Genomic DNA, 14,821 nt, shown 5'->3' on the forward strand with positions numbered 1-14,821 from the left:
TCCAGCCGGGAGAGAGCGAGGGTAGACTGGGCGTCCGCGAGCGGCGCCTCCGCCGGCCCGCCCCTTGCTTGCGGTGGTCGCAGCTCGGCCAGGCGTTCCTGGAAGGTGCGGGCGAGGTGACCCTCTGCCCCGAGTACTCTCGAACCGCCGCCTTGGCCACGCCGGGCACCCTGTGCAGTTTCGGGCAGGCTAGCGGCTGGTCGACCCTGCCTCTGCCACCCGGAGCCCGGCCTCGGGGAATGTGTCCTCGCTGGAAGTGCCTCCCTCTTTTCCCTGTTGGAGGCACACACTCGGGTCTTACAGGACCCCCGCACGATGGCTCCTGACACTTAGAGTGGGAGGGGAGTAGCGCGGAGACCTCTCCCCTGCGGGTCTCGCTGCAGGACCATCTGCTCTTAGCGACCCAGAGACCCTGGCGGGACAGGGTTGGGTTTGGGAGAAACGAAGTGCGCCAAGACTCTGCCCAGTTTCCCTGTCTAGTCACTTTGACTCTTGGAACCAGCTAGTTCAGTCCGCTCATGGATTCAGAAAGCGAGCAAAACTAGGTGACTGAAAGGAGGAGGAAGCTAATGTTCCCCTCGGCGAGGTCCTGAAGGTCGGCAAGAGACCAGGCAAGCCGCCCCTGCTGCCTGCTCAGAGGTGACTGGGAAATCTAGAGGGATTCCGTCCTCACGACACTGGCACATTGGCCAGTATCTTTTCCTGGGACCAGCCTGCTCCCCTTGCTGTACATCCAGGTAAAGTGGCCTTGATTTGCAGCCAGGACAATTCCAATGCTAATTGTCCGGAGAGGGTAGGGATGGGGTACAGAGAAAAGTAAGGAGAGACTTGCTTCCCACCTTCCCCTCCACATTGGTTAAAATTAACACAATCCTTTTTTTTTTTTTTTTTTTTGGCAGACAGTGCTGGTGGGAGGGGTTCAGATCCTGTCCGTTGGTTGGCTTTCACATATTCCAGCCTGGAATAAGGCAGGTGTTCTGCAGGGAGGGTTGGCAGGCGCAGGAAAGCAGGAAGCTTAGGCTGAAAGGCCTTTTGCCAGGAAGGGAACTGCCCTTTCCACCCGCCGGCTGATCACCATCGTCCTTGCCTCTTTCATCTTGCCCTGATCCTCCTGTGGGAAGGTATGCTGTGGCTGGCTGAAACCCAGCTCCCAAAGCTGCCACTCAGCTCTCTGTTTTGGGAGGAGCCAGAACCGACAGTTTTGATGGCTTTTGCTCTCAAGGGCTCAGGATATTTGAGAGACAACCATGGGGTCTCTTTCCAAGTCAAGCACCTGCCTTCTGCAATGGTTTTCAGGGAGGCAGGTACCCCCAGCTGTTCTCCCTCTCCCTCACATTTTTGTCTACTCACTAGCGTGTCCACCGGGATACCCTCTGTTCAGACTGCCATAACAAGATACCATAGATTGGGTGCCTTGTAAACAACAGGGATTGGTTTCTACAGCTCTGGAGGCTGGAGGTCTGAGATTAGCATGATAACCTGGGCAGGTGCTGGTGAGGACCTCTTGATTTGGAGATGGCTGGCTTCTATGTATTCCATGTATTCCATGCAGAGGAATACAGCAGCGTCCTTAGGGGTCTCTGTGAAACTGCACCTGTCCCATTTATGAGAGCAAACCTTCATGACCTAAAACTTCTCAAAGGTCCCAACTCCTAATAACATCATATTGGAAGTAAAAATTTCAACATATGAATTTGGGGGACATAAACATTCGGTGCACATTATTCTGTCTGTGCCCTACCATTCATGTCCTTCTTGCATTTATTATACATTCATTCCATTCAAATAAGCCAAAAATCTTTTTTTTTACTTTAAAAAACATTTATATATATAAATTAAATACATATAATATATAATATAAAGTTTGAGACTAAAAATATAGTACATAATATTTTAAAAAAAGAAAAAAGAAAAAAAGGCAGGATAGGAAAAGGTGTGAGGGACACACAGACACACATTGCTAAAAATCTATGGTGGTTTGTCCTAACAAAAATAATATTTCTTTTTCTCTTCTCCTAATTATCATAATGGATACATTGATTGGGATTTGGGTGGAGAAAATTCAACTGGAGCCAGAAATAGAGGTTACAATCCCAAGAAAGGCTGGGGTAGAAAATGTGACCACAGGGAGGCTTGGCAAATAAGCCGAAAATCTTGACTTGTTCCGACATCAACTCTGAAGTCCAGAGTCTCATCTAAATATCGTCTACATCAAATAAGGGTGAAACTCAAGTATGATTTGTCCTGAGCAATGATCCTCTCCATCTATGAAGCTCTGAAATCAAACAAGTTATGATATCCTAAAGCACAGAATGGAGGAGTAGGAAAGAAGAAACAGAGCGTGAGTCCCAAGCAAGCAAAAGAACTTGGCAAGGCGAACTCCACATCTTGAAACTAGGCACCTGCTCTCTGCTCGACAGCCTGCATTCCAGATCCAATGGAGAGATGGTCCCACCTTCAGGGGCCACTTAGGTGGCACTATTGCCCCCACTGCTTGAGGAGGTGCTGCCCATGCTGTGGTTGGTCCCACCCTTGCCATGCCAAGGTTCTGTGTGTGGTCCACACCGAAGTTCTTTGTTGGGGTGGGGCAAGCCCTTCAAAAGAGAGGTGGAGGCTGCTCTTCCCAGACTGGGGACTCTGCCCCAGCAGCCAGGAGGCCAGGGAGAACCTGAGAGGTGTCTCAGCTCTGGTATCACCATGCTCCCTTTGTCCCTAGAGTTCCTCGGAGCAGCCTACCTCTCTTTTGAGTCTGGACTGTTGGAGTCTCTTCTCTCCTGGGTCCTTCTTTCTTTCCTTCCTTTTTATAAACTATGGGTCCAACTTTGTCCTTTGCCTTTACTTAAGCACTTCTGTTGGAGCCCTATCACCCGAGGGCAAAGCCCGTCAGCCACTGCACACACCTGTCAGCTTGCGGATGGGCCCTGCCCTGCCTGCTTTTCTGAGGTTTTGGCTTCTCCATACTTTCCCAGGCTCTGTGGATTTTCTAAGTGCTGTGCCCTCCCCTAGGACTCTGAACACCCCCCCCCCGCCAGTAACGACTTCCACCTGAAAAGCTGTCCCCACAGGGCCCTCCCTCTCCTTCATCACAGCCCTCACTGCCTGGCACTGTGAAGAGGACTTTATGGGCCCTGAGTAGGGTCTGATGGTTTGCATGGCTGTGTCATCCCTTAAGTTCCTGGTGACACTAAATGGAAGCTGTCTCTTCCCCCTTTGCTGCACAAAATATAAAGGATTCAACTTAAAAAAAATCTGAAAATATCAAACTGAAATTATATATATTAAGGTGAGCATGATAAAATCTTCCAATTGAAAAATAAGCTAAAAATATCCCCTTAATTATAAAGTTGGTTTAGAAAGTCACTGAGTTCTCAGGCATGTAACCTTAAGCTTAATTCCCATGTTCTATTTTCTATCATATTTAGTGCTTATTAGGCAGCCTATTATTAAAATCTCCACTTAACTGACATTTTGCTCTGAATCATTCACAAAATAAAGTACTGAGAAATATTCAAATATTTGTACCTGGCTAGCACATAGTAGGTGCTCTCTAAGTATTAATGGTCTGCCTTTAAAAAGACATACCTAGCTATCTTAGGTATTCAATCTGAGGGATCTACTTCTTGTTTTGGGTTATAGATATTGGCAGCAAAGTGGATTTTTTTATTTATATAGCAACCTCAGCTTTCAGGAATCTTTGTTTATAAACTTTTTCTTGATGCTGAGGGAGAATTTCTAGAAGAGGAAGGAAGCTTAGGGATGATCTATTCCAACACTTTGATTTTATAGAAGCAGGATTGAGGGTTAAATGACAAGTCCAAGATCTGACAGTTGGATAGTAGCTGATTTGGGAACATACAATAGTGAATGAAGACGGTGTTGTGTGGAATAGGAACTGCATGTATGTGTGTGTGGGGGTGTGTATATACATAAATATATACATATACATATATACACACACACCCACACATATGGGCACATATATAAATATATATGTGTATATATTTATATATACATATACACATTTATGAATTATATATAGAAAATTATACATAAAAAAAGTGCTGAGGAGCAAATCCAGGGTGTTGTCTATGCTAGAAAAATGCTTTCCACTGAGCTGTGCCCCCAGCCCAAGGAACTGCGGATTTCTATCACCCTGTTTTCAGGGTCACATGGTTTGCTAGCAGACTACCAAACGTGAAGATCACTTGTATTCTTAATCTCATAGGATAATATCTTGGATTTTTTTTGGAATTAGAATACATTCCTCAAATATATATTGTAAACTTATAGAAACAGTCATTTGATAGCTTTTAATTAACTGTGTCTTTTAAATATGTAAGCAGTAGTTTCTGTCACTCTCAAAAGACTTCTAAATGGTTTGGAAATGAACAAAACTAATCCGTGTGGATACCGTAATCTATGGAGGGCCACAGCCTCCAGAGTTGCTTGGACCCCAAAAGCTAGAGGGACAGTGAAGAAAATGACAAGCTGTATCTGGAGGGGAGGACCCTCTCACTGCAGCTCCAAGAAACCGGGAACTCACACTTGACGGGTGAAAAGATTTCACCCCAAGATTGCAACCAAGGTTGACAGTGCTCTATGCATACTGTCACCCACTGCTGCTGGGAAGGCAGCATGGCCCCCGACTTCCGAAGACCTCCAGATGCTGTGTGTGTTGTACTCTCTGGACTGTCCCCTGCCTCTTCTCTCGGCTGAGTCTAATGTGGACGCTTCCCTGTAGCCTGTCGTTTCTGGAGGATAGCAGCCGTCAGGGGGTTCTGTAAGTCTCAGCAAATGATGACAACTGAGGGTGACATGCAGGCCCCCGAACTCGGCAGCTGTGTCAGTAGTGAGGTGTCTTGGGGCGGCGCCTCCCTTCACAAGCCTCTAGCCTGACCTAGAGTGCAGCGTCCCTTTCCTCCCCCGGCCTTCCTTCCCCGGTCTCCCCTCCACCCTCTGGCTGTCCTAAACATGGCTGCCAGGTAAATTCTCCTCCAGCATCACTGATCCCAGCATCTCTACCTTCAGTGACTCCCTAGTGCCTTGTTGGTAACTTATGCTCAATGGAGTTAACGTCCAGTCCAGGCTGGCCCTGCCCAGATGAGAGCGGGTCCCTCCTGTGAGCTCCCATGGCTCTGTTGTCCCCACTCTGAGATTTTTGGGAGCAGCTATGAAAATGTCATTCATCTCCGATCCCCAGCAGGTCTCGGAAAGAGATGGTGCCTCTGCAGACACCGGAGGCCGTGGCTGGGCCTTGCTGTGCACCAGCCCTCCCTGCTCTTGGCCTCTTTGATTGACGATGGTGTCTCTTCAGCATCTTTGGGAAATGGCAGGGAGTGGCTCCGGCCTGGTGCTGCAGGCTGGAGGGAGGCAGCTGCTCTTGTGGTGGTGAGTCTCCAAACCCATTAGACCTGGATTTAGGGTTTGGTGAGGCAAGGAGTGGTTTGTTCTGTTTTTGTCCTTTTTTGACATGGTTGCCATGTGGACAGTTGCACTCTTGGTTAAATGGGGAAAAGGCCAGAGGGTGATGAGATGCAGACAAAGCCCTGTGTGGTTTGAGGAGCAATGCGGGCACTGGATGGGTTCAGTGACTCCGAGAAGCAGGCCCATAATCTTAGGGCTTAACTGCCAAAAATCTGACATTGCTAGGGTGAGTACATTTTCTGAATAAAAAATAGGTGACCAAGGATTTTTACTCCACTTCCAACATGAGAGGCAACTTGGAAGATGGGGCTTGGATAGTGAAAATTAGAATTTCCAAAAGCATTTTCATGGTTCATGTGTCCTTAGCAGTGTCCTTAAAAGGCTGGGACAAATGGTGGACATGATCTTAAACTATGAGATGCACACAATTCGCACACTTAGGGAACAAATAGAAATGTATTTCCCAAAACAGCCTCCCCAAAACACTCACAGATAAGAGGCTGTGATGTTCGTGTGCTGATCTGAATCTGGAAAGGGAAGGAGGGCTTAAATACAGATATCTGGAGTATTCCTAACCAAGGAGGCTGGAGCACACGGGGCCTGGGGTCGGGGCAGTGGCCAGTGTCATGGATTTTGACCAACAGGAGCATCTGAGGCAGGGCGTACTGAAGGGCTGACAGTTCCCAAAGATGTGGGGGGGTGGAATTTAGAGTAAGTAAGATTAAGAGTTGCCTAGGTGCACAGAGTTTATGCTTTAGGCTGTGGCCACGGGGGTTAGAGATTGTTAATCAGAACTCAAAATGTAAACAAAAGACTAGGCGCCCCCTCCATCTAATTTATAAACCATTGTTAGATCTAATTTAGTCCCATTTTAGAAGAGCACTTTGCAAACTATCATGTGCTACACATAGAAAAGACATTATTATTATTATTATTATTATTATTATTATTATTATTATTATTATTATTTCTCTAGGTAGCCTACATTTAGTACTGCAATACATTCATTGTGGTAAGGAGAATGCATTTCCTTGGCCATTTGCCAAATGTAGCAAAGCTGCTTAGAGTGTAAAACCAGAAAGAAAAGGCTGTCTGTTCACAAGTAGTTTTGAAGGAGTAGCAGGTAGTCAAGAATAGTTGTAATTAGAAATTGTTCAGACTTTATTCCTGGAAATTTCCAAATAACTGGATTTTAGAGAAATCTTTTCCATCACAAGAAGTCCTGTGATAACTTTCCATTTCCTATTGAAACAACCACCTTGCCCTAACATCCTGAAGAAGGAGAGCTCTTTGATGAGTTACCGGTTCTATCTGTTGAAGGATTTGGGGTCTCCTAGAAAAACCAGTATGTATTTGATGGCAGTGGTCGCATTCTGAGATGTTGGAGCTCAGTGCCAGCCCTCGCCTGCCCCTGGAATGTCGAAAAAAATGCATTTCTCCCTTGAACTTCACAGCTTTGGGCCACTACTGATATTTGCATTTCCAAGAGTCTGTTAAGGAACCATAACAGCAGTGTTCAAATGAGCATGAAATATATGGATGTCACAGAGAGAAAGCACGGCATTCCAAAACATACCAGCAACACAGCAATCAAAGAGGTTTGAAAATGAACAGCTGATGGTCACCAACGCACAGAAATTGTCACTGGCTTCTGAGAGTGGAAGTGTGACTTGATATCATCTTTCTCAGGGGTGACCTGACAACACATACATTAAATCTGTGAACGTTCATGCTCTTTGGCAAAGAGAGTCTACCTCTAGGACTATATCCTAACAAACTATTAAGTCTGTGAAAAAAATAAAAAAGCTCTGTAAGGACGTCTATTACAATGGTGTTATTAATATTAGCACTGTTCCTTGTAACTGTGCAATATTTAAAGCCACCCTATGTCCAATGACAGAAGATTGATGATTTAAATCATGGGATACTGTACTATTAAGAAGATTTTAAAAGAGCTGGGTGCAGTGGCACATGCCTGTAATTCCAGTCACTTAGGAGGCTGAGGCAGAAGGGTCACAAGTTTAAGGCCAGTCTCAGCAACTTGGCGAAACTCTATCTCAAAAAAAAAAAAAGGACTGGGGATGTAGCTCAGTGGTGAAGTGCATCTGGGTTCAATCTCTAGTACCAAAACAATAAAAAAAATCAACATTTTAGAAGAATATTTAATAATATGGAATAATATGAAAAAATGTTCAGATTTAAATAAAGCGGATTTCTAAACTGGAGGGTAGTATGGTCTTATTTGGTTTATAAGTACACTTTTAGGTATGGAATTTTAAGCATGTACACAGTCTTTTAAAAGGACTGGTAGAACAATCACCAAAAATATTTTGCATTACTTGTAGCTGGTTGGCTGGATTCTGAGGGAATTTTCCTCTTTTTACTCATATGTGTTTGAAATTTTTCTACAATAAATGTGTCACTTATGTAACAAGGGAGGAAAGTTACTTTAAAAACAACATCAATCGCTTAATGTGCATAAATTTAGAGCACGAGTTCAAAGTGTTTGCGTCACCGTGGGGCATTCTGATGAACTTGGAAAGGGGGCGGGGCTGTTTGCATTCTCTCCAGGTACCTGGGGATGAGTTGGGGGGAGGCGTCTCAATTTTTGTTACGTAAATCTGTCTCTGAGAAAGCTCTTCAGTTTCCAAAGAATCACGAATTCAAATTTTACAGTAAATTGCTTCCTGGCATCATTAACATGAAGGCACTTATCAGATATTCCAATCTGCCTGGTTATGAAAATAGTCTCTTTTCCAGAAATTCCTTCTCCTTCCATAAATCCATGTGTACAGTCCTAACCAGAATGTGGCTCACATTTCTACTGAAGCCATGGTCTCTCCAGAGCACTCCTAAGAAGTCACCTTTCCAGCCAGAGGCAGCGCCCGAACCCGGCCGGCACCACCAGGGCTCTCTCCCTGCAGAGTGCAGAAGCCTCCTCCACATCCCACCACGCAGCTGGCTGCGCCCCCTCAAGTCTCTGATCACTTTATTAGAAAGTGAGTTCTCCGGCCTACTGGCTGTGCGCAGAGACTGGGCGTGGCCCCTGGCTTCTGTCCCTCCCTATGCTGGACAGGGCCCAGGCTCACCCTGTAGGTTCTGTATGTATCTGCTCAGTGAGGCTGATCTGGGACCCTCCCAGGGCCTCTCAGTAAATCACAGCCACAGAAAGGTCTCACAAACCCTTTTCCTTTCACCCATTAATATAATCTTCTCTCCTTTCTGCTCCCTTAAAAGGTGATTGTATCTATAGTTAAAGGACCATTATTTTCCGGGGACAAAGTCAGTTTACCAGCCAAACAGTGAATTTCATTTTTGTTTTTCACCTATCCACTGTTTGTCCCTCCCCTGGACTGACCAGTGGCTGCTGGCTTTCCTAATTTTAAGGCCATGTCTCATTTTTTCCATGCAGTGAAGATTGCATGTTAAGTTATTGCTATTTCTAAAATGCTGCTCAGCTCTTATAGTGGCTTTTATTTATCACAGCCAGTGGGATCTCTAGGCCAGTCTCTCTGCTTAGCTTGGGCTACAAAGACAGTCTTTAATAGGTCTTTCCTTCCTTCCTCCCTTGTGGGGTCTTCAAGGAAAGTCTTTGGCTTGCCAGAAACACAGGCTTCTACTGTGAAATTGGCATTTATGCCTTAAAAAAGAAGGCGAGTCCAACCTGTCAGGAGCTGAGTGTTTTCTGTTAAGAAGTGAAGGATTCTTAGCAGGAGAGGGGAGAACTTCCTCCACAGCATGAATCAGAGACATGACAGCTGAACAGAAGAACTCCTCTCCCTGGAGAGCACCTGAGCAGCACCCTGCCCCTTCCTGACACCATGCCCGAGTCCCAGCACGGCACGCTCGGCAGCTCCATCCACCCTGCCATCCTTATAAAGACGGGAGCTCTGAGCTTCCTGGACTGAAACCCATCATGACCACTGAGCTAAGAGTCAGGAAACAGGCACTGGCATGCACCAACGCGGAGAGGACAACCATCCAGCCCCCTGTGGGACAGAACTGGACAAGAACTCCTGGAATCACGCCTCGGCTGCCCCTGCCCAGCAACTCCACGTCTAGGAGTTTGCCCTGCAGAGGCAGGCCCTGGGCGCTAAACAAGACATGCACAAGGTCAGGTGCTGCAGCATCGTTTTTGAGAGCAGGAGGTCAGGTGCTGCAGCATCGTTTTTGAGAGCTGTGTTTTGGAAACAGTCTTGGTCTCCATGGGAAGAATATTGGCAGGATAACTATCATAGAGTCACCAGGCTGAAGTGTGCAACGTGTGCACGGTGTGCAGGAGGCCTGGTCCAACCCCAGCACCCAAATAAACAAATGCAATCAATTTGAGTGATTTTTTTTAAACAATATTATTTTATTTATTTATTTTTATGTGGTGCTGAGGATCAAACCCAGGGCCTCGCATGTGCTAGACGTGTGCTCTACCACTGAGCCACAATCCCAGCACCAAGTTGAGTGATTTTTAAACACAGTACTCTATAACCTTTTTGAAATCTATTCTAGGACTGAAAAAGAAGGAGGAGGAGGAGGAGGAAGAGGAGGGGAAAGCTTCAAATTCTCTTGGTAGATATGGTGAGTTGAATTTGTCCCCTGAAAAGGTATGTTTCAGTCCTCACCCTGGTACCTCTGAGTGTGATTGATTTGGAAGTAGGGTCTTTGCCAATGTGATCAAGTTAAGATGAGGTCATACTGATTCCAGTGGGCCCTTGTCCACTGATGGTATTCTTATAAGAAGAGGGGAATTGGGACAGAGTTCCATGAAGACCTTGTCAGGGATTAGAATGATGCATCTGGCAAAGCCAAGGAGTGCCCAGTGTCACAGGGGCCATTGGAAGCCAGGAGAGAGGTAGGGAGCAGACTCTCCCCATGGCCTTCCCAGAGAGCGTGGCCTGCCAATGCCGTTCTTGAACTCCTGGTCTCCAGAACCATGAGATCTTTGTTAAGAAGCCCTAAGAGACTAATACAATAGATTTGCTATTGGTTATGGAACAGGTAATTTTGAAATTCTTCTGTAGTTGTAAAATAGAGCAATATTCTATGATACATTGATGTCGAGAATCAGAGTCCTTATTATTAGAAAGGCAAGATGTAAATATGGAACAGGTAGAATTAAGAAGGACACACTGTGCATTGTACATGGACACACACACACACACACACACACCATTTCCTAGGTCTGTGCACCACAGTGTCCCAGAAGAATTGACCTACCAGTGGTAATGAGCACACCCAGAACTCAGATCTTGGTTTCTAAATACCATTCTCCACCAAAAAGAATGAGGGGTCCTTGGGAAAATGTCTGATTTTATATTTGGGATTCAGAAAGTGGAAGAAAGTATATGAAGTACCTTGCTCAGTCAGAAAGGAAGTGCTCAATCAAAGTCAGGAGAAATTACATCAAAGAGACGTCATAGTCAGCTTGTAGGGACTCCCCTGGCCACATTTGTGGCCATGTGTTAGAAGGAATATAACAGTGATGAATTAAAATGCATTGAATTATAAAAACCCAGCAACCATGAGTCCATACTGATGGACTCAAATAACAACAACAACAACAAAAAACAGGTAACAAAGGAGTTTTTTTTCCCCTCAAAAGAAAATTAACTAAAGTAATTAGAAAGAATGCACAACATCACCGTGTGCAGTTCCCAATATAATTGTTGATACAGGAAGGATCACTATCTGATGTTAAAAGTCATTGCATAAAAATTCAACAGGGAAGAGGATATTTACGTGGTACAGATAACTCATTTGCTGCAAGAGGAAAAACTGTACCTTTACTGCAAAGCAATCTAGCCACTTCCAAATTAACCAAATTATCAAATTTTAAAAAAGGGAATTGTGGGCCAAGCTGACATCAGTGTCCTGTCCGGAATGCAGTTTGGAATGTATGACACTTGGATGTATTTTTGTTAAAAATGTTCGACTTGAATCTAATCAAGCAATAAGAACTCTCAGTTTAAAGGCTGCACAGTGAGTAAAGGAACAAGTTGAACAGTCTACGAGAAAGTACTGAGACCAATCCATCACGGGGCCATTGCACAAGGCCATAAACCTAGATTTCCCAAAAGTCAGGCATGGAAAAAAGTGGGGGGCCCCTTTTCAATGTCAGGAATCTAAAGACAGCAAACCATCAAATGCAGTGACTGAGGCCTGATTGGACCTTGATTACAAAGCCCAGCTCTAAAAACGTTTTGAGGAACATTGGGAGCTTTTGAATGTAGGTATCAGATCTTTTGTGGATCTATCATGGATGACTGTTGATTTTCTTAGGTGGGAGGTGGCACTGTGATTGTGTTGAGGGACATTCTTTTTTTTAAAATGGTCCTGTCACCACTGTCTGTCCCTTTTTTTTTTTTTTTTTGGTACCAGTTATTGAACCCAGGGGCACTTAGCCACTAAGCCACATCTCCAGTCCTTTATTATATTTAGAGACAGGGTCTCAATAAATTGCTTAAGGCCTCTCTCAGTTACAGGCTGGCTTTGAACTCACAATCCCCTTGCCTCAGCCTCCCAAGCTGCTGGATTATAGATGTGCACCACCATGCCCGGCCAGGACATTCTTATTCTCAGCTGCATGCTAAGTATTTGGGACTGAATTACCTTGTCTGTGATTTACTTTCATACAATTTAGGTAAAATGGAGGAAGGAGAAAGAGAAAAGAAAATCCAAATATGCAAGGGATTAATAAATTTTTTGAATCTAGATCGAGGGTATATGAGAGTTCATTGCACTAGTCTTTCAATTACTCTCTATGCTTAATTTTTTTTCTAAAACATTGGTGAAAGGCTGGGTACATAGCTCAGTGGTAGAGCACTTGCCCATCATGTGCGAGGCCATGGGTTCCATCCCTCCCCTCAGCAAAACACAAACACACGCACAAACACACTCGCACACACGAGTTACAGAGGAGGCGAATAAAATAGAGAAGTAGCACATTTGACTTACAAGAAGTATTAAAAATCAAGTTTAAGTGCAGTGGGCTGTAAAATATTGAGGATGGATGGCACAGAGGCCGAGGGAAGGAAGAAGTTTGCCAGTCCCATTGCCAAGCTGGGGCTTTGGGTGCTGGGACCTGCTGGTGTGGAGCCCCACAGAGGCATGGCTTTCCTCCCTTTTATTCACTACTCAATCCCCAGGACCAGAACAAAGAACCAGGATCACAGTAGGTGCTCAGTAAGCATTTCTCAGCCTTGGGAAAACGGAGAAGAGCTCAGTGACAAACCTCATTGTCTGGTTTCTATTTCTCAGAGTAGATTTTTGATGAAGAACAGCAACTCTCTGATTGCTCTTCACCCACATCATGAGGTTACAGAAGGTCAAGCCTCTGTACCCATCGGGGTCTTCCCCTGCACCCTTTCCGGTACTCGGCATTAGAATTTCTTTTTAAAGTGCCAATTTGATAGCTGAAAAATGATGTCTTCTTTTACTTTGCATTTTTCTTTACAAGTGAAGTTGATTTTTTCTATACAATTGTGAATAATTTATTCACGTTTCTTACTGGTTTCAATTGTAGGATGTTTGTTTTCCCAACTGACCTGTAAATACGGTGAGCTGTGCTGTTTGTGTGAATGTTTTGTACGTGTGCAGATACACATTGAACATGGCCCACTTCCTAGGGAAGGAAACGATTTCTGAGGGATGTATGAGTCTAAGAATCCATGAAGGCTGATGGTCAGCTCTTCAGTACCACCGGCTCCCCAAAATCCCAGCCCAATCTCCCCTGAGTCTGGAGCAAGGTGCTGGTAACTCTCCATCTGCCCCAAGATGAGGGTGGAGGCAGAGGGAGCCTCTCGGGTCTTCTGGTCCAACCCTTGCCTTATGCTGGCATGACAGCAGAATTCCAGTTTTCCAGAAAAGGCAACCAAGGGGAAATCCTCACTGGAGATGGAGCACACGCGTTGGGTCACCTGAGTCGGGTAGGGTAGGGGAGGCTCCTGGGTTCTGAACAGCCGCTGGGAACGCGTATCACTTTTGGGAGGTCCTGTCACCACTGTCTGTCCCTTACTCCAGCCAGAGACAATTTGATCTAAAACTGTCACCGTCAAAACCAGACTCACCTGGTCTGTCAGTTCAGACTGCTTCTTGCTAACATGAGAGGCCAGGCCCCAGCCGTATGGCTGGCCCTGTGCACCCCGGGACTGCCATATAGAAAGGCAGAGCCGCAGACAGCAGCTGCCGGTCATCTCATCTGACACAGGCACGTTCTCAGAAGACTGTTCTCTTTGGGGGCACATCATCTTATCTTCATATTCTCTTAAAAAAAATAGTCTTATAGTCTTTCACATCATAGAGGCCTAGTAAATAGTTTTTTAAAAATGAATGGAAAGTTGACATATTTAAAGTTGTAAACTTCTATTTTCTTTGTTTAAAAACGATCATCACCAATTTTGGGAATAGAAGTATTTCTTTAAGAATCTGGAAATCTTCAAGGGAAATTTTGGTAAGACACCCCTTTTCTTGTTTCTGGGAGCCTGGATTTAACCCTGGGTCAAGTGCCCTTGAGAGTCAGCGCAGTGATTCTTGAAGGAAGAGCTGGAAGGAGAACTAGGGAGGGAGCCGGGAAGCAGGGCACAGGGAGGAGAAGGCCCAGCCGCACCCCACTTTTTCAGTCAGGAAGCTAGGATTTGCTACTGTGGCAATAGCCCTTCGCTGCCTCAGACCATGAAGAGTGCAGGGAGTGGAGGGCAGGTCACCTCCCTGCCATGGGGACAGGGGAAATGTAGAAGTCAGGGGGATTTGGCGCCAGCATTCTGCCTAGCATGGGATGTGTGAAGGTGGAATTACCTTCTATTCCTTGTTTCTAGACTCTTCCCAATGAATTGGTTATCTATGGCTGTTGGCTGTGTAATAAGCATCTCCAAGACTTTGCGGTTTACAGTGACATTGATTCTGGCCCCTAGCTCCTAGGGGTCAGGGAGCCTGTGGTTCTCACTCCTCCCTGAGACTGTGGTCAAGCTGCTGGCCCCTCTTCCAAGCTTATGCATCTGCTTGGAAACCTTGGTTCTTCCCCATGTGGGCCTTTCCCTGGGCTCCCGAGTGTCCCCACGACATGGAAAGACATGGAAGCTGCCAGAGCGGGTGATCGGACACAAGTTGATGCTACACCTGAAGGAAGGTGTGAATCCTGGGCTGAGCGGCCGTCAAGGGCCAACTTGGAGGTGAGCCAGGAAAGTGACAAAGACAACCATTACCACTGTCCCATTTTATCTTGGCACTCACCAAGTGGATCCCAAAGTGGATAGGTATTGAGACTTTTCTGACAAAGCTACTGTCCCTTTAGACCTCTCCAGGAGGCCTTGCGCTGCTTGCAGAATACAGGCTTTAACCTAGGTACGTCCTGTGGTCCTTTTTAGACATAATAGACTCATCTGCTGTTTGACAGCCAGCCTGGAGC

General features: G+C 45.6%; 1 protein-coding gene and 1 long non-coding RNA gene across 6 annotated transcripts in view; one reads left to right on the top strand and one right to left on the bottom strand.

The window, feature by feature from the left end:
• Positions 1-14,821, bottom strand: part of Ngef (neuronal guanine nucleotide exchange factor) — an 89,906-nt gene that overhangs the window by 33,325 nt on the left and 41,760 nt on the right. The window contains exon 1 of one of the 5 annotated variants that reach the window (XM_048808747.1): positions 2,176-2,210. The exons of the other annotated variants lie outside the window; for them this stretch is intronic. Coding sequence (XP_048664704.1) covers positions 2,176-2,195 — 20 coding nt within the window. The 5' untranslated portion in view covers positions 2,196-2,210. Of the gene's footprint in view, positions 1-2,175; positions 2,211-14,821 lie in introns of those variants that run through there. 5 annotated transcript variants of the gene reach the window in all.
• LOC125618299 lies at positions 442-14,644 on the top strand. Its single transcript, XR_007349546.1, has 3 exons — positions 442-737; positions 9,928-9,996; positions 14,232-14,644. It is a non-coding gene; the product is annotated as an uncharacterized LOC125618299 (long non-coding RNA).

The sequence above is a fragment of the Marmota marmota genome, unplaced genomic scaffold, assembly GCF_001458135.2.
Source record: "Marmota marmota marmota unplaced genomic scaffold, marMar, whole genome shotgun sequence".
Classification (NCBI taxonomy): domain Eukaryota; kingdom Metazoa; phylum Chordata; class Mammalia; order Rodentia; family Sciuridae; genus Marmota; species Marmota marmota.